Source organism: Mustelus asterias, chromosome 1 (assembly GCF_964213995.1).
Source record: "Mustelus asterias chromosome 1, sMusAst1.hap1.1, whole genome shotgun sequence".
Lineage (NCBI taxonomy): Eukaryota > Metazoa > Chordata > Chondrichthyes > Carcharhiniformes > Triakidae > Mustelus > Mustelus asterias.
Window position 1 is genome coordinate 140047279 of NC_135801.1, and position 26862 is coordinate 140074140.

The 26862-nt window shown below is 44.3% G+C and overlaps 1 protein-coding gene and 1 long non-coding RNA gene across 2 annotated transcripts in view; one reads left to right on the forward strand and one right to left on the reverse strand.

Annotated features, from left to right (window-relative positions):
* The window catches only part of dnajb5 (DnaJ heat shock protein family (Hsp40) member B5), a 60647-nt gene extending 34075 nt beyond the window's left edge, over positions 1 to 26572 (reverse strand). The window contains exons 1-2 of the mRNA XM_078219483.1: positions 26470 to 26572; positions 26008 to 26264 (exon numbers count right to left, since the gene is read on the reverse strand). Coding sequence (XP_078075609.1) covers positions 26008 to 26218 — 211 coding nt within the window. The 5' untranslated portion in view covers positions 26219 to 26264; positions 26470 to 26572. The remainder of the gene's footprint in view (positions 1 to 26007; positions 26265 to 26469) is intronic.
* On the forward strand, positions 3941 to 4183 carry LOC144498392 (uncharacterized). The gene is made up of 2 exons (XR_013498695.1): positions 3941 to 4001; positions 4071 to 4183. It is a non-coding gene; the product is annotated as an uncharacterized LOC144498392 (long non-coding RNA).
* Positions 26573 to 26862: the final 290 nt, after the last annotated feature.

Below are 26862 nucleotides of genomic sequence, written 5' to 3' on the forward strand. Positions count from 1 at the left end.
TTGAGGGACTTCACTGGTGCATTCTGGGAGAAGTCAGACCAGCAACATCTACCAAGTGGGAAGCAGAAGATCTGGTGTCAAGGAGCACTACGCCTGAAACACTGCATTGTTTCCCTCCCTCCCTCCTCCTCTGACCAAACAAAAGGCCACTGTGAGAAGGTAAAAGTGAAGGTAAATTTTCTTACATAATTTAATTGATATTCAAAATGTCGATCAGTGGGGTTAAGTGTTGCACGTGTGAGATCCGTGACGCTTCCAGCGTCTCGGAAAACTACGTCTGCAGGAAGTGCACCCAATTGCAGCTCCTTACAGACCGCATGGATAGGTTGGAGCAGCAGTTGGATGCACTTAGGAGCATGAAGGTGGCGGAAAGCATCATAGATAGGAGCTTTATAGACGTGGTCACATCCAAGGTGCAGGCAGACAGATGGGTGACCGCTAGAAGGGGCAGGCAGTCAGTGCAGGAATCCCCTGTGGTCATCTCCCTCTCCAACAAGTATACTGTTTTGGATACTGTAGGGGGAGCTGGCCTATCATGGGATAACAGCAGCATCAGCAGCCAAAGCAGTGGCACCACGGCTGGCTCTGTTGTTAAGCAGGGAGGGACAAAGAGGACTAGAGCAATTGTTATAGGGGACTCCATAGTTAGGGGTGCAGACAGACGCTTCTGTGGACATAAGAGACTCCAGGATGGTATGTTGCCTCCCCGGTGCCAGGGTCCAGGATATCACTGAAGGGGCAGAAAGCATTCTGAAGGGAGAGGGTGAACAGCCAGAGGTCATGGTACATATTGGTACTAACGACCTAGGTAGGAAGAGTGATGAGGTCCTGCAGCAGCAGTTTAGGGAGTTAGGTAGAAAGTTAAAAAGCAGGACCTCTAGCGTTGTAATCTCAGGATTATTCCCTGTGCCACGTGCTAGTGAGGCTAGGAATAGGAAGATAGTGCAGCTCAACACGTGGCTAAACAGCTGGTGTAGGAGGGAGGGTTTCAGATATCTGGACCATTGGGGTCTCTTCCGGGGCAGGTGGGTTGCATTTAAACTGAAAGGGCATAAATAATCTGGCCGGGAGGTTTGCTAGTGTCACACGGGAGGATTTAAACTAGTTTGGCAGGGAGGTGGGAACCAAAACAAAGGTGAATTAGCTGAAGGGGAACCAGCTAATAGGGCCAGTAAGACTCAGAGAAAGAGCAGGCAGGGTATGGTTGCTAATCAAAGAGGGTCTGGTGGACTGAAGTGCATTTGTTTCAATGTGAGAAATGTAACAGGTAAGGCAGATTAACTTAGAGCTTGGATTAGTACTAGGAACTATGAATTTGTTGCAGAGACTTGGTTAAGGGAAGGACAGGATTGGCAGCTTAATGTGGTGGGAGATTTTAACTTCCCCTATATCGACTGGGACTCACTTAGGGGTGTGGATGGGGCAGAGTTTGGAAGGAGCATCCAGGAGGGCTTCTTGAAACAGTATGTAGATAGTCCAACTAGGGAAGGGGCCATACTGGACCTGGTGTTGGGGAATGAGCCTGGCCAGGTGGTCGATGTTTCAGTAGGGGAGCAGTTCGGGAACAGTGACCACAATTCAGTAGGCTTTAAGGTACTGATGGATAGAGATAAGTGTGTCCTCAAGTGAAAGGTGCTAAATTGGGGGAAGGCTAATTACAAAATATTAGGCAGGAACTGAAGAATGTAGATTGGGGGCAGATGTTTGTGGGCAAATCAACACCTGGCATGTGGGAGGCTTTCAAGTGTAAGTTGATAGGGATTCAGGACCGACACATTTCTGTAATGATGAAGTATGGCAAGTTTTGGGAACCTTGGATAATGAGAGGTATTGTGGGCCTAGTCAAAGAGAAAACGGAAGCATTTGTCAAAGCTAGGAGGCTGGGAGCACATGAAACAAGTGTAGAATACAAGGAATGTAGAAAGAAACTTAAGCAAGTAGTGAGGGCTAAAAGGGGTCACGAAAAAGCATTGGCCAGCAAGATTAAGGAAAATCCCAAGGCTTTTTATACATATATAAAGAGCAAGAGGGTAGCCAGGGAGAGGGTTGGCCCACTCAAGAACAAGGGAGGGAATCTATGCGTGGAGCCAGAGGAAATGGGCGAGGTATTAAATGAGTACTTTGCGTCAGTATTCACCAAAGAGAAGGACTTGGTGGATGATGAGTCTGGGAAAGGGTGTGTAGATAGTTTGAATCATGTTGAGATTAAAAATGGGGAGGTATTGGGATTCTTGAGAAACAATAAGGTAGACACGTCCCCAGGGCCTGATGGGATATACCCCAGAATACTGAGAGGCAAGGGAGGAAATTGCTGGGGCCTTGAGAGAAATCTTTGTATCCTCACTGGCTACAGAGGAGGTCCCAAACGATTGGAGAAAAGCCAATGTTGTTCTTTTGTTTATAAAGGGTAGCAAGAATAATCCAGGTAATTACAGGCTGCTGAGCCTTACATCAGTGGTAGAGAAATTATTGGGGAGGATTCTTCGAGACAGGATTTATTCCCACTTGAAAATAAGTGGACGTATTAGAGAGAGGCAACATAGTTTTATGAAGGGGAGGTTGTGTCTCATTAACTTGATTGAGTTTTTCGAGGAAGTGACGAAGATGATTGATGAGGGTAGCGCAGTGGATGTTGTCTACATGAACTTCAGTAAGGCTAGATGGGTGGAGAACTGGCTTGGTCATAGAAGACAGAGGGTGGTAGTGGAAGGGTCTTTTTCCGGCTGGAGGCCTGTGACGAGTGGTGTACCGCAGGGCTCTGTATTGGGACCTCTGCTGCTTGTGATTTATATAAATGATCTGGAAGAAGGAGTAACTGGGGTGATCAGTAAGTTTGCGGACGACACAAAACTGGCAGGACTTGCAGATAGTGAGGAACATTGTCAGAGGCTACAGAAGGATATAGATAGGCTGGAAATTTGGGCAAGGAAATGGCAGATGGAGTTCAATCCTGATAAATGCGAAGTGATGCATTTTGGTGGGAATAATGTAGGGAGGAGCTACACGATAAATGGAAGAACCATAAAGGGTGTAGAGACGCAGAGGGACCTGGGTGTGCAAGTCCACAGATCTTTGAAGGTGACGTCACAGGTGGAGAAGGTGGTGAAGAAGGCATATGGCATGCTTGCCTTTATAGGACGGGGCATAGAGTATAAAAGTTGGGGTCTGATGTTGCAGATGTATAGAACGTTGGTTCGGCCGCATTTGGAATACTGCGTCCAGTTCTGGTCGCCACACTACCAGAAGGACGTGGAGGCTTTGGAGAGAGTACAGAGGAGGTTTACCAGGATGTTGCCTGGTATGGAGGGGCTTGGTTATGAGGAGAGATTGGGGAAACTGGGGTTGTTCTCCTTGGAAAGACGGAGGATGAGGGGAGACTTAATAGAGGTGTATAAAATTATGAAAGGCATAGATAGGGTGAACGGTGGGAAGCTTTTCCCCGGGTCGGTGGTGACGTTCACGAGGGGTCATAGGTTCAAGGTGAAGGGGGGGAGGTTTAACACAGATATCAGGAGGACATATTTTACACAGAGGGTCGCGGGGGCCTGGAATGTGTTGCCGGGCAAGGTGGTGGAGGCGGACACACTGGGAACGTTTAAGACTTATCTAGACAGCTATATGAACGGAGTGAGAATGGAGGGATACAAAAGAGTGGTTTAGTTTGGACCAGGGAGCGGCGCGGGCTAATTGTTCTTTGTTTCTCGTTTCAAGGCTTCATTCTATGATCAACTTGCTGGTGCCAGTACAGAGCGAGACTGCGGATAGTTGGGAACCTGTCTCGGGGGCAGGGAATTCATATGGTGTTCGTGCAAGTGGAAATGAATAGGGTTGGGAAGCATTTGCCGATCAGGGCCAGTGTGATCTCCTGGACTTGTTTCGATCGCCTCAGGGGGTCGGAGAGGAATTTCCCAGATTTTTTTTCCCCATATTGGCCCTGGGGTTTTCACTCTGGGTTTTCGCCTCTCCCTGGAGATCACATGGTCTGGAATGGGGGGGTGGGGGTGAGCTAATAGGTTGTGATGAACAAAGCATCGTAGCTGTGAGGGACAGCTCGGTGGATAGGATATTAGTATGTAGATAGGCTGGAAAATTGGGAGGGGATCCTGGATTCAGGATTCAATCCTGGACCGGGGAGCGGCGTGGGCTTGGAGGGCCGAAGGGCCTGTTCCTGTGCTGTATTGTTCTTTGTTCTTGTTCTTTGTTAAGGCCTTTGACGGGGTCCCTCATGGCAGAATGGTGCACATGGGATCAGAGGTGAGCTGGCAAGGTGGATATAAAACTGGCTCGGTCACAGAAGACAGAGGGTAGCCGTGGAAGGGGCATTTCTGAATGGAGGGTTGTGACAAGTGGCGTTCCTCAGGGATCAGTGCAGGGACCTTTGCTGTTTGTAAATATATATATAAATGATTTGGAGGAAAATGTAACTGGTTTGATTAGTAAATTTGCAGACGACACAAAGATTGGTGGATAGCAATGAGGACCATCAGAGGATACAGCAGGATATAGATCGGTTGGAGACTTGGGCGGAGAGATGGCAGATGGAGTTTAATCCGGACAAATGTGAGGTAATGCATTTTGGAAGGTCTAATACAGATAAGGAAATATACAGTAAATGGCAGAACCCTGAAGAGTATTGATAGGCAAAGGGATCTGGGTGTACACAGGTTACTGAAAGTGGCAATGCAGGTGGAGAAGGTAGTCAAGAAGGCATATGGCATGCTTGCCTTCATTGGCCGGGGCATCGAGTTTAAAAATTGGCAAGTCATGTTGCAGCTTTATAGAACCTTAGTTAGACCGCACTTGGAATATAATGTTCAATTCTGGTCGCCACACTACCAGAAGCTTTGGAGAGGATACAGAAAAGATTTCCCAGGATGTTGCCTGGTATGGAGGGCATTAGCTATGAGGAGAGGTTGGAGAAACTTGGTTTGTTCTCACTGGAACGAAGGAGGTTGAGGGGCAGCCTGATTAGTCGACAAGATTATGAGAGGCATGGACAGAGTGGATAATCAGATGCTTTTTTCCAGGGCGGAAGAGTCAATTACTAGGGGGCATAAGTTTAAGGTGCGAGGGGCAAGGTTTAAAGGAGATGTACGAGGCAGATTTTTTTTTATACAGAGGGTGATGGGTGCCTGGAACCCGTTGCTGGGGGAGAAAGTGGAAGCGGATACGGTAGTGACTTTTAAGGGGCGTCTTGACAAATACATGAATAGGATGGGAATAGAGGTATATGGTCCCTGGAAGGGTAGAGGGTTTTAGTTAAGTCGGCCAGCATGGTTGGTACAGGCTTAGAGGGCCGAAGGGCCTGTTCCTGTGCTGTAATTTTCTTTGTTCAAATGCAAGGTGATGCATTTGGGAGGATCAAATTTAGGTATGAATTATCCTGTAAATGGATTAGCAACATATAACATACAGAACGATCTGGGCATGCAGGTCCACAGTTCCCTATAAGTGACAACAGAGGTGGCCAAGTTGATTAAGAAGGCATATGGCACGCTTGCCTTCATCAGCCGGGGCATTGAGTACAGGAGTTGGGAAATTATGTTGCAGCTATATAAAATTTTGGTTAGGCTGCATTTGGAGTATTGCGTGCACTTCACCATACTATCAGAAGGATGTGGAAGCTTTTGTGAGATGCAAGGAAGGTTCACCACGATGTTGCCTTGTCTGAGTGTGTTGGCTATGAGGAGAGGTTGAATAAACTAGGATTGTTTTCACTGGAAAGATGGAGGCTGAGGGGAGACCTAATAGAGATAGAGGTCTAAAATAATTATGAGGGGCATAGATAGGATGGATAGTCAGAGGCATTTTCCACGGGTGGAAGTGTCAATTACAAGGGGGCACAGGTTCATCGTGAGAGGAGGAAAGTTTAAGGGAGATGTGTGGGGGAAGTTTTTCACGCAGTGTGGTGGGTGCCTGGAGATCTGGTGGGAGCAGGCACATTAGCAACATTTAAGAGGCAACTGGATGGGAACATGAATATGGAGGAAATTGAGGGATACGGACCGAGTAATGGCAGAAGGTTTTTTTAAAAAAAGTTAGGGCATCATGATCGGCACAGGCTTGCAAGGGCCAAAGGGCCTGTTCCTGTGCTGTACTTTTCTTTGTTCTTTGTAGTACTGAGATTAATGTAACTTCAGAGTCGATTTGGACTGCCCCAAATCTCTCTCCCATGTGCATGGACCAAGCTTGGTAAGTAAAGAAATGTCTTTAACCAGAATACGGTCTCCATGAGTCTGTGTTAGCTGAGAAAGCCAGCGTAACGCTTAATCTCTGAAAAAAAGTTCCAGATTGGCACTGTTCACCAGAATTCCAGCAGCAGGATAAGTTTCCCTTTGTGGATGAGTATCGTTTAGGTCACCACCCAGTATTTTGAGGAATCACACATCAGGTTACCGGAGCCATAAGCTGAGTGACCTGAAGAAGATTAGGGGACTCCTGACTCAGGATGACTGAGTAAATATGTCACGCTTAATGCAAGGGAGCAAAAATGGACTTCGCATCACTGAGTAGCAGAACCAAAAAAAAGACCGTGCAACAGGGAAAGATGTTAGGGATTAGGAGTTGCGCTAATGTGGGGGAACGAGAATGTGGGACTTTGTATCGCGAGTAGCAGAGCGAAAAAAAAAATGCTGTGCAACACGACGTTGGGGGATATGAGCCATGCGACAGAATGATGACGGACAGTCCCGAGGCAGGGAATCTCTGGGAGGGACTTGTATTACATTGCCCTCCTAATACAAGTAATACAAATTGAGCATAGGAAATTAAGAAAATGATGGAAAAAGGATATGACTCAGAAGTTCCCGAAGCTGAGCAAAAGGATTGGTGGCTGAGACAGATTAAAAACAGACTGTGGAATAAGGAGCAGGCGCTCAAACCCTCACTAACCTTACAAAGAACCTCAAAGGGGACCGTTGCTTTTAATATCAGGAAGGTAGTGTGCAGAGTGGTGTTACAGAATTGAGAGGAAAAGGAACTATGTTCTCTCACCTTACTAGAGAAAGACTGTGAATTAATTGGCAAGATGCAAAAAAATTGATTCGAGAAAACCTAAAGTTGAGCTGATAATTTGAGTACTTTTTATATTTGTGTGTTTGTGCAGTCTGGTTACTTTTTGAATATAGATGGTTGCTGTTGCATTAGATAGAGAACAGGAGTTGTTAAAGTCACTATTTGTTTTTGTAGAGTATTTATTGCGGGCAATAAATGCCATGCTTTACACTTTGGTTTAACTTCAAAGGGGCAGGCTGAGGAAGAGGTTTTTTTTGTATTTTTATTCCAATTCAATCAAATCAAGTCCAATTCAGAGTCTCAACAAGTTGAGGCATTCCCGGTCCAAGCTGACAAGACAGGGCTCTCACCTCCTGTCGTGGCATTGATCTACATGATCCAAGCTGATTGGAGTAGACATAGCTCCTCCTCCAAGGCTTGATCTCATTTGCATCTTAGCCAAAAGGCCGAGATGCCGCTTTTAAAAATTGCTTCAAATGAAGCTAAAATGTAACCTAATGACTTCAACCAAGCACAGCATGTCGATATTACAATTCTGTTAGCTTTAGGATAGTGGTGGAAAAGGATGAGTGGTGTCCCAAGGGTAAGGTGTTGGATTGGGGGGGAAGGCTAACTTTAGTGGGATTAGGCAGAAATTGACAGCTCTTGATTGGGAGAGGCTGTTTGAGGGTAAATCCACATCTGGCATGTGGGAGTCTTTTAAGGAACAGTTGTTAGGGCTGCAGGATAGGCATGTGCCTGTAAAAAAGGATAGGAAGGGTAGGGTTCGAGAACCGTGGATGACCAGGGAAATTGAGGGATTGGTCAAAAAGAAAAGAGGCGCGTACGTTAGGTCCAGGCAGCTAAAAACGGAGGGAGCTCTGGAGGAATACAAAGAAAGTAGGAAAGAACTCAAACGAGGAATTAGAAGGGCAAAAAGGGGTCACGAAATGTCCTTGGCAGACAGGATTAAGGAGAATCCCAAAAAAATTGGACCTCTCAGGGACAAAAGTGGGGAATTATGCTTAGAGCCCAAAGAAGTTGGGGAGATCCTAAATGAATACTTTGCGTCGGTATTCACAAAGGAGAGGGATGTGTTAACTGGGAGTGTCTTGGAGGGGAGTGTTGACCCGTTAGAGAAAATCTCCATTACAAGGGAGGAAGTGTTAGGTTTTTTAGGGAATATAAAGACTGACAAATCCCCAGGGCCTGATGGAATCTATCCAAGGCTGCTCAGGGAGACGAGAGATGAAATCGCTGGGCCTCTGATGCAAATCTTTGTCACGTCACTGGACACGGACGAGGTCCCAGAGGATTGGAGGATAGCTAATGCGGTCCCGTTATTTAAGAAGGGTAGGAAGGATAACCCGGGTAATTATAGGCCGGTGAGCTTGACGTCTGTGGTAGGGAAGCTGTTGGAGAGGATTCTTAGAGATAGGATGTATGCGCATTTAGAAAGGAATAAACTCATTAACGATAGTCAGCATGGTTTTGTGAGAGGGAGGTCATGCCTCACTAACCTGGTGGAGTTTTTTGAAGAAGTGACTAGAATGGTTGACGAGGGAAGGGCCGTGGATGTCGTCTATATGGACTTTAGTAAAGCGTTTGACAAAGTCCCTCATGGTAGGTTGGTGCAAAAGGTTGGATCTCATGGGATAAAGGGGGAGGTGGCTAGATGGGTGGAGAACTGGCTTGGTCACAGAAGACAGAGGGTGGTAGTGGAAGGGTCTTTTTCCGGCTGGATGCCTGTGACTAGTGGTATTCCGCAGGGCTCTGTATTGGGACCTCTGCTGTTTGTGATTTATATAAACGATCTGGAAGGTGTAACTGGGGTGATCAGTAAGTTTGCGGACGACACAAAAATGGCTGGACTTGCAGATAGTGAGGAACATTGTCAGAGGTTACAGAAGGATATAGATAGGCTGGAAATTTGGGCAAAGAAATGGCAGATGGAGTTCAATCCAGATAAATGCGAAGTGATGCATTTTGGTAGAACTAACGTAGGGGGGAGCTATACGATAAATGGCAGAACCATAAAGAGTGTAGATACGCAGAGGGACCTGGGTGTGCAAGTCTACAGATCCTTGAAGGTGACGTCACAGATGGAGAAGGTAGTGAATAAGGCATATGGCATGCTTGCCTTTATAGGACGGGGCATAGAGTATAAAAGTTGGGGTCTGATGTTGCAGTTGTATAGAACGTTGGTTCGGCTGCATTTGGAATACTGCGCCCAGTTCTGGTCGCCACACTACCAGAAGGATGTGGAGGCTTTAGAGAGAGCGCAGAGGAGGTTTACCAGGATGTTGCCTGGTATGGAAGGGCTTAGTTATGAGGAGAGATTGGGTAAACTGGGGTTGTTCTCACTGGAAAGACGGAGGATGAGGGGTGACCTAATAAAGGTGTATAAAATTATGAAAGGCATAGATAGGGTGGTGACGTTCACGAGGGGTCATAGGTTCAAGGTGGGGGGGGGGGTGGGTTTAACACGGATATCAGAAGGACGTATTTTACACAGAGGGTGGTGGAGGCCTGGAATGCACTGCCGGGCAAGGTGGTGGAGGCGGACACACTGGGAACGTTTAAGACTTATCTCGATAGCCACATGAACGGAGTGGGAATGGAGGGATACAAAAGAATGGTCTAGTTTGGACCAGGGAGCGGCGTGGGCTTGGAGGGCTGAAGGGCCTGTTCCTGTGCTGTATTGTTCTTTGTACACTTGATCTTAGCCAAAAGGCCGGGAAGTGATTAAACCTGTTAAAATTTAAGTTTACAAGTTCTCGAATTTACTTTTGTTTTTGGGTTTGATTATAGTTTGGAAGAAAGAAGAATGAAGGCTACTGTCCTAAACAATTTTCTTTATTTTCTTTGTATGTTTTATTTTTATTCCAGTTTAGAATGTTGAGATTGAATGAAAGAAAAAATGCTGTGGAGTGAAGTATGGAAGCTTCCATTTGCGTTTGTGTGTTTAATAGCACGTGTGGATGTTTTTGTTATGTTGTTTGCTTTAATGCTTTTTCCCTAACTTGTGATTTTGCAATAGTGGTTTGATGCAGAGTTTAAAACCAAATGGGAATTGGATTGGATTAAAGTGTAAATTGAAATAAAAGTATTTGAAATTTCTTAATCTTGAGTATAATCAATGGCCACGGTTGTTCTCAAGAGATATAGCCTATACAAACATATATATGTATGGGAAGTTACTTTGTTGGAAAGTAAATTGGAATTTTAAATTCAAAGTATATAAATTGGAGTTTCATATAACCAATTTGAACTCTGAATAATCCTGGGTTCAAAGTGTGGCAAGAAAGGATTTAAAGCTTGAAGGAAACCAGGTGCTCTTAAGATCCTTTGTCTTAGTCTGAAGAAATTTTGACGGCAGCTCTTGTATTGAGATTTCACCATCTTCTGTTCCTAATTCGGTAATTAAGAATTTATATATATTGGAGATTACAAATTTTATTTTTATTTTTTAATTTGACAGAGATTTTGAGCCGTCACTTGAAGAAGCTGACTTGTTTAAAATTTATGAGAGGTGGCTACCTCTATATTGCATGCTAAGTTCCGTTTGGGATCTGTAGGAAAGTTAACTATTTCAGCAAGCAGTTTGATTTGATTTTAAATACTCAAACTCACATCTGTTAATTTAAAATGACAAATTTATGGAAACAATTAAATGAGCAAATTTTAAGCGTATGCTGAAGGGATGCGGAATAAGTGTGAAAATGTGGCAGTCTTAATTTGGTAGGGTTAATTAAGATTTGGGATATTTGAAATGATTATGGCAAATCTTGTTTTGGATTGATTTTGGATCAAAACTTCTTGTCAGGTTCAAAGATGTATTCCTAATATAATTGGCAATGAAAAGATAATTCTAGAATTAGAGTCTAAGAAAGGAATTAGGCCCGGTTCCGAAGGTTTGCTAAATTTTCAAAAAAGTGATGACGTAATGATGTCCATTTGATAACGTTACTCCACCCCTTTTGAAACTAGCAGAGAATTAACCCATTCTGTCCCAAGCAGGATGGATCTTCGTGTTTTGTTTTTCAGGTAACTGTAAATAAAGCAAGATTTGCAGCAGCTTCAAGACATTCGAGAGTTTATTTGTGGATTTCAATATAGCAGAAATAATCAACCGGAATCAAAATATAGTAAAAGGGGGGAGGGCATCTAGTGAGGAGTTGCAAAAGATAGAATGAGTGGGGAAGTGCTAAGTTGCATTCATCACTATTGAACAACTTTTAGCAACTGCACTGGCTGTAGGGCTGTCTGACAATGATGGGAATTATTACACTACCGTAGTGACTGAACAGCATTCTAGTTAGACAGTGTGGTGTGGATGTTCAGAGTTAGTGAACCAATCACAAGACTGGGAGAAGTAGTTCTAAACACAGAACACACCTATTGCAAATTTTGAATGTGGGAAGGTTGAAAACTATCAGATGCAAGGTGGGCTCAATGGGAATGCCTGCTCCCACCACAAAAACTGGCAAATTATTATAGTTAGGTACGAGGGAAATAACCCAGGGGGATAGATGAACATTGAAGGAAAGGAACTGGTATATGATGTACAGATGAGATGTGAGATGGGATATGGGGAAATGAATAGGGTACTGGAAGAGACGTTATAGGAGAGCTGATAGTTGAATAGAGTGGAACAGAATTAAAGGTGGGATTCATTTAATGGATAATGAGAACAACAATGGTGATGAAAGAGAGACATTTAAAGGGATTCTAAGAGAGAAAAAAATAATAAAAACGCAGTTTAGATGGTAGCTATGGAGAGAAAAGATAGATACTAATGGACATTTGAAAGCCCACAACATCGTTTTCTGAATTTGGGATAATTCTGACATAAGAAAATGTGTTGTAAGCAAGCGATCTTAAAAATAATGCTATTTAAGACAAAATAAATAAAATCAAAATAAGTTACTGCCTGAAATCAAATAGAAAGGTTTGATTTCTGTATCAAAGATGTTATGAAGCAAACTGAAGAGAATTAAGTAATTAAGACAGAGATCGGAATCTAAACAGCAAATGGGTTATTGAATGCAATTCAATTAATTGGAATATTGTGACTTGGCACTGATGTATATTCTAATGAAAGTATAAATGGGCCAGTGGAGTAGCCAGGTCACGGAACAAAGAAATCAAGAGATAGAAATGGTGAGATTAACATAACACTAATTGAGAGCAGAAAGACATTCTGTTTATACCTACAGGTACTGCCACTTCGCCGAAAAGGATTTCCTCAGACGGATCATCTGGATAACATTGGATAACTGGCATGTAACTGAATGTAACGTGGTTGCTATGCAAATCTGTGAATAATTTTACTAACTTGATACTGGTCAACGACTAAGGGACATATGGGGCCCGTTGGGGTAAACTGTGGGACATGGTCATAACGATGTCATTAACATTAGCAATATGCAGAACTGGAGGGGGTATTGCAAATTTAACCACTGGGCTCAGATTGGCAATGGGCCCCACCGAGAGTGTGTGGTTACCCCTAGTTCCAGGGTATAGACATGTGAAGGTCCGAGTCAATTTAGGCAGCCCGAGTCTCCCAGGCTTTTGTTAAGGGCAGTCACTGTTCCTAAGCATAAGCTCATGTATAGCGCAGGGAACTGGATTGGAGGGTCAGAGGTGCAAGAAAAGGGATATAGTGGATTTGGCTGCAGGAGCATATGGGACAGGAATGTCCAACGTTAACTCACTAGACATAGCTGGAATGCAGGAAGAGGTGACACATATGAGAACAGACAGCTTGATTAACATACAACAAGCACAAGGATGATATGGAGTCAGCCAAACTAGGGAGGAAAGACACAAAGTCATTGCAACATGGGATTGGGGCAATACAGCCTTTTCAGGACACCATTAATGCTCTCATAGGCAGACAAGAGGACCTTTCAGAAGTTACCCATTGGCTCCAAGTATGCTAGCTTCGTGTAAGAAGTGCAGGTCAGTCGCTTACAGATGGAAAGTCAAAGTGCCGAATTGGGTCTTCAACAACCAAATAATAACCTGGATGAAGACTGACCACCATGATCCACACACTATGAGAGAATTGATATTAACTACGAGAGTGGGATTTCAGATGCAGAATAGACACCTATTCATAGGTATGATGTTGCACATTCCCCACGCAGGGAACAAGAGCTCAGCCCCTCTTTCCAACATCTCTCCTAACCCCCAAGACCTCACTCGCACGCCAGCCTTAGAGCAACCCTGAGCTGTACTGGGGCTCCACAGGTTCTTTCATAGGCCACTGTGACTGAAAGTTAGTGCCAATTCGATACAACCTGTCCTGCTATTTGCACCTCTGTCTATTCCCCACAAATGGAACCTTAGCTGTTCCTCCCAGAATCCCATGGAGAGTCCAGCTCAGGGTTGCTTGAAGGCTGGCGTGTGAGTGAGGTCTTGGGTGTTGGGAGGGATGTTGGAAAGAGGGGCTGAACTCTTCAGTGTGGGCTGAACCCTGCAGAAATTCAAGTTCCACTGCTCCCTTTTCCTCCCCTCCCCTCTATTACTGCCTGCCAAGCTTGGCGACTCCATCAAGCAGCCAGCTGCAGAGCGTATCCTCCCGGTGGGGTAAGTTAGTCCAAGCACCTGGTAGAAATCAGATCAGTCTGGAAACCATCAGGACAAGAGGGACCATTCTAACACCGAGAAGAACAGAACATTGCCTAACAGTCAACTCGAGCAGCGTGAGTGGAGCTAACTGATTTTCACCTGCAAAGATTTGCCTTGACAGAAACCCAGTTGTAACCTTGTCTGGAAATCCAGAGACTTCCAATTTCCATTCATCTCCAAAAAAGCCACGAGTCCAATGTGGCCCGCCTTAAATGACTTGATCTGAATGTGTTCGGTTGTATTTTATTAATATTCTAGTTATATGTTTCATTTTCTAGAATCCATCTTTATTTTTGTTTGTACAGAAGGGAGTTGTGAATAAATGTTATATTTTCTTCTGATTTATGTTCATTATTAAAAGTCACAACCCTAAAACGGTAAAGCACTTCCTCTAAACACAGATGTTGTTGCAGACAAGCGAGGGGCGAGGAGAAAAAGGGGAAAGTTATCCCAACATCTCTCTTCCCATATATAATACATTGAAGGATGGGATGGCAACTACATTGGAGGAGCGGATGAAATAATGCAATTGGATCAGTGTGGCAAGGTGTGGTTTTGGGGGTGTGGGAAGAATAGTTATTCGATACAACTTATTGTTCGAAAGCTAATCTTTGGGCTAAAAATGAAGATTCACTAGATTTGAATTAAAAGATTTTTAGGAAAGCTTGCAGGTGAATTGAAAGAATTCCTCAACATTGATTCTACAGATGAAAAAAATATAACAGTCTGTATCCTCCAGAGTTTCACTCTATTCATTCCAATGGGCAAGTCATTGCAAAAACTTAAGACTTAAGGAATGAGTAGTTAAAATGTTGCTACGAAATTTGAATCTTAAACAATGACTTTGTTGTGGAACAAGAGTGCTAGTTTGGAAGCTGTTTTCTTCTTTGACAGATGCTGAAATTGTAATAGGCAGATTTTAAGGAAGTAAAATATTTCTTCGTTGAATAATACTGAGCCGATCAGTTGTAAACTTGTCCTTTCAACTGGAGTCATAAGGCTAGATTCTTCACAAAATTTGTGTTTATATTCTTTGGCCTGTTTTTACACACACAGCTTTATGTAGCTTGAGTGAGAAGTAATGATCTGTTAAAAACCTTTGGCTAAAGAATAATAAGAAATCTGGTACTGTTGCAATAAAGGTATTAATTTGACCTCCGGGTTTCTGCTGGCAATACATTACATGTACTTAACTGAAAAATTGATTCTTTGACTAATACAATTGACATCTGACACTCAAAAACATCATCCATTCAACTGAATCACATATACATACATACCACCACCATCAGCAACCCCAACCATCTCAACTATTGCATGCTGGTAACCAGAAAACACAAAATCACATTCTGACATATTGTTGAATACAGTCCAGGAATGATTTAAACAAAAATGGAAAATTGTACTCAGTGCCTGATATGGCAGAAGGAAAAAACAACTGTCCTGTGATGAATGAAGATATTTTCAGGCATCTTTGGAGAGCTTCAAATAATCGCACAAATAACAGAGCTCACCAATGAAAAGGCTGTCCAAAGTAATGTCTAGTGTCCATTATTTTCTATGCATCAGCGCCAGGTTTCCACAGTTCATAGAATCATAGAAACCCTACAGTGCAGAAAGAGGCCATTGGGCCCATCGAGCCTGCACCGACCACAATCCCACCCAGGCTCTACCCCAATATCTCTACATATTTACCCACTAATCCCTCTAACCTACACATCTCAGGACACTAAGGGGCAATTTTAGCATGGCCAATCAACCTAACCCGCACTTCTTTGGACTGTGGGAGGAAACCGGAGCACCCGGAGGAAACCCACGCAGACACGAGGAGAATGTGCAAAACTCCACACAGACAGTGACCCAAGCCGGGAATCGAACCCAGGTCCCTGGAGATGTGAAGCAGCAGTGCTAACCACTGTGCTACCGTACCGTGAAGTTAAAACTTCAAACAGGAAATGTAGATTTTGAACCACAAAAATACCATTTAATCTTCTCCACCTTTCCTCATTTATTTTTCCTTTTGGTGTCCACTTTACTATCTAAATACATTTAGAAACATTGAACATAGAGAACTACAGCACAAAACAGGCCCTTCGGCCCCACAAGTTGTGCCGAACATATCCCTACCTTTTAGGCCTACCTATAACCCTCCATCCTATTAAGTCCCATGTACTCATCCAGGAGTCTCTTAAAAGACCCTATTGAGTTTGCCTCCACCACCACTGACGGCAGCCGATTCCACTCGCCCACCACCCTGTGTGTGAAAGCCTTCCCCCCAACATTTCCTCTGTACCTACCCCCCAGCATCTTAAACCTGTGTCCTCTCGTAGCAGCCATTTCCACCCTGGGAAAAAGCCTCTGAGAGTCCACCCGATCTATGCCTCTCAACATCTTATATACCTCTATTAGGTCTCCTCTCATCCTACGTCTCTCCAAGGAGAAAAGACCGAGCTCCCTCAGCCTATCCTCATAAGGCATGCCACTCAATCCAGGCAACATCCTTGTAAATCTCCTCTGCACCCTTTCAATCTTTTCCACATCCTTCCTGTAATGTGACGACCAGAACTGAGCACAGTACTCCAAGTGGGGTCTGACGAGGGTCTTATATAGCTGCATCATTATCCCCGGACTCCTAAACTCAATCCCTCGATTGATAAAGGCCAGCACACCATACGCCGCCTTAACCACCTCCTCCACCTGCGGGGCCGATTTTAGAGTCCTATGGACCCGGACCCCAAGGTCATAGAATCATAGAAACCCTACAGTGCGGAAGGAGGCCATTCGGCCCATCGAGTCTGCACCGACCACAATCCCACCCAGGCCCTACCCCCATATCCCTACATATTTACCCGCTAATCCCTCTAACCTACACATCTCAGGACACCAAGGGGCAATTTTTAGCATGGCCAATCAACCTAACCCGCACATCTTTGGACTGTGGGAGGAAACCGGAATGCCCGGAGGAAACCCATGCAGACATGAGGAGAATGTGCAAACTCCACACAGACAGTGACCCAAGCCGGGAATCGAACCCAGGTCCCTGGAGCTGTGAAGCAGCAGTGCTAACCACTGTGCCACCGTGCTACCGGTCCTTCTGATCCTCTACAGTACTAAGAGTCTTTCCCTTTATATTGTACTCCTTCATCCCATTTGACCTGAGTACTGTTATCCAATTAACTTTCAGGCAGGAGGGTTGCTTCACTAGACAAGACAGGACTCTGAAAGCTGGCATCTGCATACTGTAACTGAAATTTAATGCTGCTATAGAGACCACAATACTGTCTCATTGCTGGACTGACTCCATTTTAAAAACCTACGTAACAAATAATTTGCTCCAGCCAAATACCCACTATGCAATGCCGATTGTTGTACAGCATTTCATCACTTGGCAAAGAATCCAGTTAGAAATACTGAATATTGTTTGTACTGCTGGTCAGCAGTTATCCTGCTTACTTAAGTCTTGTGTTCTCTCTAACCCTTCCACTTTCAAAGACTGTTATACTTCAAGTTTTGCTGTAAGATTTAAAATAGTATTTTTTACCTTCTCCTAAAAAAATTCAATTATAATTATAACATTCTAATAGAATTATTTTCCATTTGGTTATATTCAGAACAAAGAGCATAGGTATAAGGCTGCAATAAAATCAAGAGCGTTTTGGAAATTAAGTCACAGAAATCATCATAGAAATCATAGAAACCGTACAGTACAGAAAGAGGCCATTCGGCCCATCGAGTCTGCACCGACCACAATCCCACCCAGGCCCTACCCCCATATCCCTACATATTTTACCCGCTAATCCCTCTAATCTACACATCCCAGGACATTAAGGGGCAATTTTAGCACGGCCAATCAACCTAACCCGCACATCTTTGGACTGTGGGAGGAAACCGGAGCACACGGAGGAAACCCACGCAGACACGAGGAGAATGTGCAAACTCCACACAGACAGTGACCCAAGCCGGGAATCGAACCCAGGTCCCTGGAGCTGTGAAGCAGCAGTGCTAACCACTGTGCTACCGTGCCGCCAGAGTAACACTGAACGATAGTGACAGGACTGTGAAAATATGAAAGGAATATGAAGTTTTTCTACTTTAACCATTTGAATTTTGACAAAAAAGTGGTATACAAGTTTTTCCACTTCAAATTGGTATGGATGTACCAGGAAAGTGTTTTGTTCTACATAAAGAAAAAGAGATTCTGGACCTGGACAATGGCATAGCCCTTATTACCACATTGTTCTCCTATCCTTTAGCACATTTTTCCTTAGCTCTCCTATAAAATCTTTATTCTCTATCATCCACTCAAGTCCCACAACAAATCTCAGACATATACAGATTCTTTCCACCCTCAGTGCCTGCAATAAGCAACTCCTCTCATCCCTAGTGAATCAATCTTCATGTCAACTCACTTTGTCCTCTTTCCAGGCACCAAAAAAATAAAGGAATGTTAGCTTTAAAATCTAGCCCTCAAGTTCTAAAAGGAGAAGATGCTTTGCTGCAGCCCTGGTTAGATTATATCTGGGGTACACACATACGAACAAGGAGCAGGAATAGACCACTTGGCCCCTCAAGACTGCTCATTCAGTACCATGGTTGATCTGATGGCAACTTCAATCCCACATTTTTGCCGTATACGGTGCTAGGCAGTGCACCTCAAAAGATATACTGGTCTTGGAAGGAATGCAGTGCACATTCACCAGACTGTTACCAGGGCTCCAAGAGTTAAATTACGAAGACAGATTACATAGACTAAGTTTGTATTCTCTGGAATGTAGTGGGTTAAGGGATGGTTTATTTGAGGTCAAGATTGCAAAAGGAATTGATAGGGTAGATAGTGAATCATTTCTGCTGATGAAACAGAATAGCAGAGCCAAGCCTTTCAGGACAAACATTAGGAAACACATTTTCACAAACAGCCGGAGTGTAAATTAAACTCTCTTCTACAAAATTGAGTAGATTAATTAATAAGCTTGAATCGGATTTTGATTAATTTTTGTTAGACAAGGGTGTATACATTAAGGCAGATTAAGATACAGATCAGTCATAATCTTAACAACAGAACAAGTTTGAAGTGTTGAACTGTCTATTCCTATGTTTTGAGTTAACTTCCTTTTGATCCCTCTCTTCTACCCACATTGATGATCACCCATCAATCTTGCTATCTCACATGGCCTCTTATATTCCCATTAATATACATGCGCTTAATTGGCTGAAGGACTTTGGGACATCCTGAGGTGAAAAATCACAATATAAATGCAATTTAAATCTTTAATGCATTGCCTGAATCACAGATAAAGTTATCTCTCATTATTTCTTTGGATTGATTCCTCACTGATATAACCATTTCAACCCCATTTCCTTCTGTCTGCCCCAGAAAAAAAGATTCAGCCCAAATCACTTACAATGACAATTTCAAACTCCCAGCAATATAGCCTTTGACCCTCTGTTCAGCACAATTTTTCTGCAGCTATCAATTTGCTCAATCACACCTTTACATCACCTTTGAAACCTTTGCTCCCAGTATAACACTTATCTCTCTTTCACCCATGTTGTTCCCTCAGACTAGTCTCCATCTTAGATCCCTTAAATTTAAAATATAAAGATAAACATATATGGTGCACTGGTTTAGCCATTAGTTGCCAGATCTGGCTAGGTCATATCAGGCAGCATCTAACTTTATTTTCCTTGGCCAAAACTACTAACTACACCAAGATAATTCTGAAATGCAAAGACAACCCTTGCTTCTTTTCTCCACTGCCATCTGCTTCCTTAAACCCCTCTCCAGCAAAGGATATCGTTGGCTTGTCAGCAATAAAGAGTCCATCCATTTACCTGCCTCTGCCACATTTCGACCTTCCCCACCGAGTTTACGTTCTCCCACCCTAACCCTGAACTCACGTTTCTTTAATTTCTCCCCCGCCTACCTTTACACTGTTGATCCTATCCTCACTAAGCTGCCCCATCACCCAACTTTCCTTCCTGGCCCCAACATTAGCTGACATTGTAAACTGTTCTTCTCCTCAGGTATTCTCCCACTATTCCCACAGGGTGACCAACTCTCAGTGAATAAATAATTGGACATTTTGGCATGGGGGAACCTTATGAGTAGCAAGAGGTTGCTGGCGAACACTTTCATTTGGGCTCCACCCAAGAAACTCTCTCGACCTCTTGGCCTGCAATGTTACAGCCCCATTTCCATCCTCCCTTTCCTTTCCAGTACTTGAACGGTTTGCAAACTCCCAGTTCCGTCCATTTATCCTACAACAGCAATTTGTACCTCTCAAATGTCCCTACAGTGGAATATTGACTTCCTGTTGTGTCCGTGGTGCCAATTATCTTCATCGATCAAGACCTCTGACATGCTTATCACATCTGCTGTCCAGCTAAGTGGAACTGCCTTTGTCTAATTCCACCCTAACCAATCCAGTGGTATCTACAGAACTTTGGCACTGAATTCTCCTTCTGTCTCTGTGTCTAGCTTCATCTCTTTTTCTCATCCAAAGGTTGCTCCTTGGGTGGTATCATCCAAACACATGGCACCAGGTTCCACATGTATGCTGACGGAACTCTCTCTCAAGCTTCATTGTTTCTGTGTTGTCAAATTGACATTGAATGAGCTGCAGTTTCATCTAATTAAACACTGGGAAAACCAAAGTGATCGAATGGGATTTTCCAACTATTCCCGCTGGCAGGAACTTATGGTCCCAGCAAAGCAGACCCCCATGGCAGGTACCCAGCGGCATGGCAGGTGAGCCATATATAATGCCATAGACTTTGGCGGGACCTAAAAGATCGCACCAGCAGAAAATGGTGAGTGCTTCTGCCATCGGAAAACTCACTCTAGGTGGCTGCAAAATCCCACCCATTGTCTTCAGCTGTGCCACAAACGCCATCCTCACACCGATTTCATCCCCCTCCCTGGCCACAATCCCACGCTAATTTACAGCTTGCAAACTTTTCATCCTAACTGACCCACACTCCACATCCTGTCTCATCTTACCCACTGCTGAAATCCATGATTTTATTTCCTCCAATTTTCTGAAGGCCTTTCTGGTCAAGACCCATCTCCTATTCTCCATAAACTTCAACCCATCCAAAACGCTGCTGTTTATGTCTGAACCTACCACCCCTGTGCTCACCAACCTACAGTGGCTCCTGGTACACCAATGACTTGATTCTAAAATACTCATTTGTGTTCAAATCTCTCGATGCCCTTGCCCATCCTATCTAATTTCTCCTATCTCTACTATGCTCTAAGAGCTTTACATTCCTCCAACTCTGACTCTCTTGTGCATCAGCCATTGCCTTCAACTGTACAGGCTATAAACTTGAATTGTGTCTTTAAACATCTCGCTCTAAGCAAACTTTTTAATCGCCCACCCAACATCTCCTTCTTAGGATCTGATTTCTGTTTAAAAAACAGCTGGGTTCACGTGGCCAGGTGGCTGGGAAATGGACAATAGAATAAAAAGTCAATGTTACTTTCATGGGTTAGTAGGTTCCAAGGGATTGTTCTCTGTTCATGCACTTTAATTGCAAAATGAAGAAAACAACTCTTTCAGCAGAATTCCATTGCACTTCTGAGTGTTGGATAAAACAATAAAGCTTTCATTAACAGAAGGGCTCTATTAACAGCGAGGTAAATTTCTAGTAAAGCCAAGCTGAGGAAAGAAAAAAAATTAAGATATAAAAATCCAAAATCACAGAATAACAGAACCAGGAGCATTCGGTTGAAAGGGGAGTTTGCAATCTTAGGATGGTTGAAGGAAATCTGAAGAGATAACCTTGCTGGAAATACAGAATACCCAGACCTAACAGTTAATCTTCCATGTTTTGCTAAGTATCTGACTTGAGGGTTTTGGGGTGCAAATCTAATGGATGTAGAAGTGAAATGGAGTTAAGACATGCAATTTAGAGTACAAGTAATTGTGTTTATTGTATTTTTATCTTTAACGTAACTGACCGTTTAAGACAAAATATAATTAGATTTCACGTTCTTTGACTTTTGTGGACCATGAACCTTGTGGCCTTGTTCTTTTAGTACATTCACAGGTTTCCAATTCTAAAGGTCTCACTACAAAGACTGGAACAGTGTGGTATGGAGGGAGTAGTGCATTATCACAGATGCCATTTTTCAGATAAGAGATTAAACAGTCTACCCTCTTGGGTGGAATGGAACTATTCAGAACAGAAGAGTTATCCCTGGTGTCCTGGTCAATATTTATCCGTGATGTGGAGATGCCGGTGTTGGACTGGGGTAAGCACAGTAAGAAGTCTCACAACACCAGGTTAAAGTCCAACAGGTTTATTTGGCAGCACTAGCTTTCGGAGTCTCAGGCTCCTTCATCAGGTGAGTGGGAGTTCTGTTCACAAACAGGGCATATAAAGACACAAGCTCAATTTACAAGATAATGGTTGGAATGTGAGTCTTTACAGGTAATCAAGTCTTAAAGGTACAGACAATGTGAGTGGAGAGAGGGCCAAGCACAGGTTAAAGAGATGTGAATTATCTCCAGCCAGGACAGTTAGAGAGATTTTGCAAGCTCAGGCAAGTCGTGGGGGTTACAGATGGTGTGACATGAACCCAAGATCCCGGTTGAGGCCGTCCTCATGTGTGCGGAACTTGGCTATCAGTCTCTGCTCAGCAATTCTGCGTTGTCGTGTGTCGTGAAGGCCACCTTGGAGAACACTTACCCAATGATCAGAGGCTGAATGCCCGTGACTGCTGAAGTGTTCCCCGACTGGAAGGGAACACTTCTGCCTGGTGATTGTCGAGCAGTGTTCATTCATCCGTTGTCGTAGCGTCTGCATGGTCTCCCCAATGTATCATGCCTCGGGACATCCTTTCCTGCATCGTATCAGGTAGACAACATTGGCCGAGTCGCAGGAGTATGTACCATGTACCTGGTGGATGGTGTTCTCACGTGAGATGATGGCATCCATGTCGATGATCCGGCACATCTTGCAGAGGTTGCTGTGGCAGGGTTGTGTGGTGTCGTGGTCACCGTTCTCCTGAAGGCTGGGTAGTTCACTGCGGACAATGGTCTGTTTGCGGTTGTTTGAAGGCAAGAAGTGGGGGTGTGGGGATGGCCTTGGCGAGATGTTTGTCTTCATCGATGACATGTTGAAGGCTCTGGAGAAGATGTCGTAGCTTCTCCACTCTGGGGAAGTACTGGACGACGAAGGGTACTCTGTCCGCCGTGTCCTGTGTTTGTCTTCTGAGGAAGTCCGTGTGGTTTTTCGTTGTGGCACATTGGAACTGTCGATCGATGAGTCGAGCGCCATATCCTCTTCTTGTGATGGCGTCTTTCGGCGTCTGTTATGATCTGAGCAGATCCTGTGTATACGGAGGGCTTGTCCGTAGGGGATGGCTTCTTTAATGTGTTTAGGGTGGAAGCTGGAGAAGTGGCGCATCGTGGGGTTATCCGTGGGCTTGCGGTATAGTGAAGTGCTGAAGTGACCACCCTTGATGGAGATGCATGTGTCCAAGAATGCAACCGATTCTGGAGAGTAGTCCATGGTGAGTCTGATGGTGGGATGGAACTTGTTGATGTCATCATATAATTGTATCAATGATTGTTCGCCATGAGTCCAAACAAAGAAATGTCATCGATGTATCTAGTGTATCGCATCGGTTGAAGGTCCTGTGTGGTGAAGAGGTCTTGTTCGAACCTGGACCACAACATCTTCACCTTCAACAACCAGTTCTTCATCCAGACACACGGAACAGCCATGGGGACCAAATTTGCACCTCAATATGCCAACATCTTCATGCACAGGTTCGAACAAGACCTCTTCACCACACAGGACCTTCAACCGATGCTATACACTAGATATATTGATGACATTTTCTTTGTTTGGACTCATGGCGAACAATCATTGAAACAACTATATGATGACATCAACAAGTTCCATCCCACCATCAGACTCACCGTGGTCTACTCTCCGGAATCGGTTGCATTCTTGGACACACGCATCTCCATCAAGGACGGTCACCTCAGCACTTCACTGTACTGCAAGCCCACGAATAACCTCACGATGCTCCACTTCTCCAGCTTCCACCCTAAACAAGTTAAAGAAGCCATCCCCTACGGACAAGCCCTCCGTATACACAGAATCGGCTCAGATGAGGAGGATCGCAACAGACACCTACAGACGCTGAAAGACGCCCTCATAAGAACAGGATATGGCGCTCGACTCATCGATCGACAGTTCCAACGTGCCACAACGAAAAACCGCACCGACCTCCTCAGAAGACAAACACGGGACATGGCAGACAGAGTACCCTTTGTCGTCCAGTACTTCCCCACAGCGGAGAAGCTACGACATCTTCTCCAGAGCCTTCAACATGTCATCGATGAAGACGAACATCTCGTCAAGGCCATCCCCACACTTCTTGCCTTCAAACAACCGCACAACCTCAAACAGACCATTGTCCGCAGCAAACTACCCAGCCTTCAGGAGAACAGTGACCACGACACCACACAACCCTACCACAACAACCTCTGCAAGACGTGCCGGATCGACACGGATGCCATCATCTCACGTGAGAACACCATCCACCAGATACACGGTACATACTCTTGCGACTCGGCCAACGTTGTCTACCTGATACGCTGCAGGAAAGGATGTCCCGAGGCATGGTACATTGGGGAGACTATGTAGACGCTACGACAACAAATGAATGAACACCGCTCGACAATCACCAGGCAGGAGTGTTCCCTTCCAGTCAGGGAACACTTCAGCAGTCATGGGCATTCAGCCTCTGATCTTCGGGTAAGGTGGCCTTCACGACACACGACAATGCAGAATTGCTGTGCAGAGACGGATAGCCAAGTTCTGCACACATGAGGATGGCCTCAACCGGGATCTTGGGTTCATGTCACACTATCTGTAACTCCACGACTTGCCTGGGCTTGCAAAATCTCACTAACTGTCCTGGCTGGAGACAATACACATCTCTTTAACCTGTGCTTGGCCCTCTCTCCACTCACATTGTCTGTACCTTTAAGACTTGATTACCTGTAAAGACTCACATTCCAACCATTGTCTTGTAAATTGAGTTTGTCTCTTTATATGCCCTGTTTGTGAACACAAGTCCTCACTCACCTGATGAAGGAGCTCGAGACTTCGAAAGCTAGTGCTGCCAAATAAACCTGTTGGACTTTCACCTGGTGTTGTGAGACTTCTTACAATATTTATCTCTCAACCACGTGGTGGCAAAGTGATATTGTTGCTGGACTAATATTCCAGAGACCTAGGGGAATGCTCTAGCGACCTGAGTTCCAATGCCACCATGGCAGATAGCGCAATTTGAATTCAATGGAAATCTGAAATTATAGGTCTGATGATGACCATGGAACCATTTTTCATGAAAAATCTTGTTCACTAATGTCCTTTAGGGATGGAAATCTGTCACCTTTAACTGGCCTAAATGTGACTTCAGACCCACAGCAATGTGGTTGACTCTTAAAATGCCCTCCAAACAACGACGATTTAAGGATGGGCAATAATGCTGGTCTAGTCAGCAATACCCACATCCATGAACTAATAACTAAAAGAAAATTTGGTCATTAGCACATTGCTGTTTGTGGTAGCTTGCAGTGCCCAGATTTGATGCCACGTTTCCTATATTACACCGGTGAGTACACTTCAGCAGCTGCAAAAGTCTTTGGGCTGCTCTGAAGTTGTGAAAACGCAAGTTTGTCTTTTATTTGTGTTCAATCAACTGCTGAAGCATGAACATTATTCAGAGTTGCACATCTTTTTAAAACATTGCAAAAGGTGATTCTAAAGGAGGAATAGAAAGTAATTCGTTAAATATGCAGTCATAACCGATTGCTCATATTAACCGATCGTTCCGTTGACCAGCACACATTAACCCTTGCGTATTTAGTTTAACATCGTAGGTTAGACAAATCGTAACGGAATAAAAACCCGCTTATTAATAGGATAGTCGCAGCAACACCCAGCTACTTCCAAACCTAACATTGGACAGGAGAATGACTTCTCCCTCCAACAGAGGCTGTGCCAAACTGCTTACATTGCTTTTCAGTGCTAATTGGCAGCAGTGCCCTTCAGCTTCGTTATTTTGAGTCCTTGTCACATATCCATGACACAAACTCTCCTTCAAAAAAAAACCAAGCAAAATATAACACTTCCAGTTATATCGAATTGAATGCCGGCGTTGTAAAATGGCCACAAGTTTTCAAAAGAAGAAACTGCACTTGTCAGAAAACGAGAATCTTTCTGCATCGGGGATTTCATGACTTTTACACTAAATTGTAATGGACTGCAACATTTATCGGTCTGACAGATAGCGAGGGAATCCCAGGGCGGTGGAAGCAGCCAGCCAGCTCCACAAGGGCACCCACTCACCTTCCTCCCCATATTGATCGTAAATGGATCTCTTCTTGGGGTCGCTGAGCACTTCGTAAGCCTCGGCCACCTCTTTAAATTTCTCCTCGGCGTTGGGCTCTTTGTTTTTATCCGGGTGGAACTTCAAGGCCATTTTCCTGTAAGCTTTTTTAATTTCATCTTCATTGGCTTCCGAGCTGATACCGAGGATGTTATAGTAATTTTTACCCATGATTTTGTTTTTTTTTTGCCAGAAACGTTGACCAGCCAGCAGCGATCTTTCGGGAAGGGTTGGGGGGGGGAGGAAGAGGAAGAAAAAACATTTTTATTAGTATAGGAACATTTAAATTATTGTGCTCTTTTTTTTAAAAAAGTGACAAGCTCCAGCCAGTGACCGTGCGTGGTTAAAAATTTTTAAAAATGCAATAGAAAACTTTATTTTGAATTTAGAACATTTCGAGCCCAGATGGCAGAATTTATTACCGTTAAATAATATTTCTACTTTAAACCAACACGTCAACCAAGAGCGCTCTCCGCCGCTGCCTAACTTGCTAGCTGCTTCGATGCCGGTGAACGCCCGCCTCTCGAAGGCGCTGATTGGTTTGTTTGTCTCATCGCTCGCCCCCTGCCTGTCCGCCCCGAGAACCGCGGCGCGCCCGCGCTTCCTCCCAGCCGATTGGTCGACGGCGGTGTCACTCATCCGACATTTGAAAAAAAACCGGCGGCCAGCAGGTTTGGCTGAGGCGGGGAGGGGGTGACTCATGGGCTGGAATTAGAGCGGAACGCGCGTGCGCGGGGAGAAGGGGGGGGCGGCAGGCAGAGAAACTTCCAGAAACATTCCGGCACAGCGTAGCTTCCGGTCCCGATTCAAAGGCG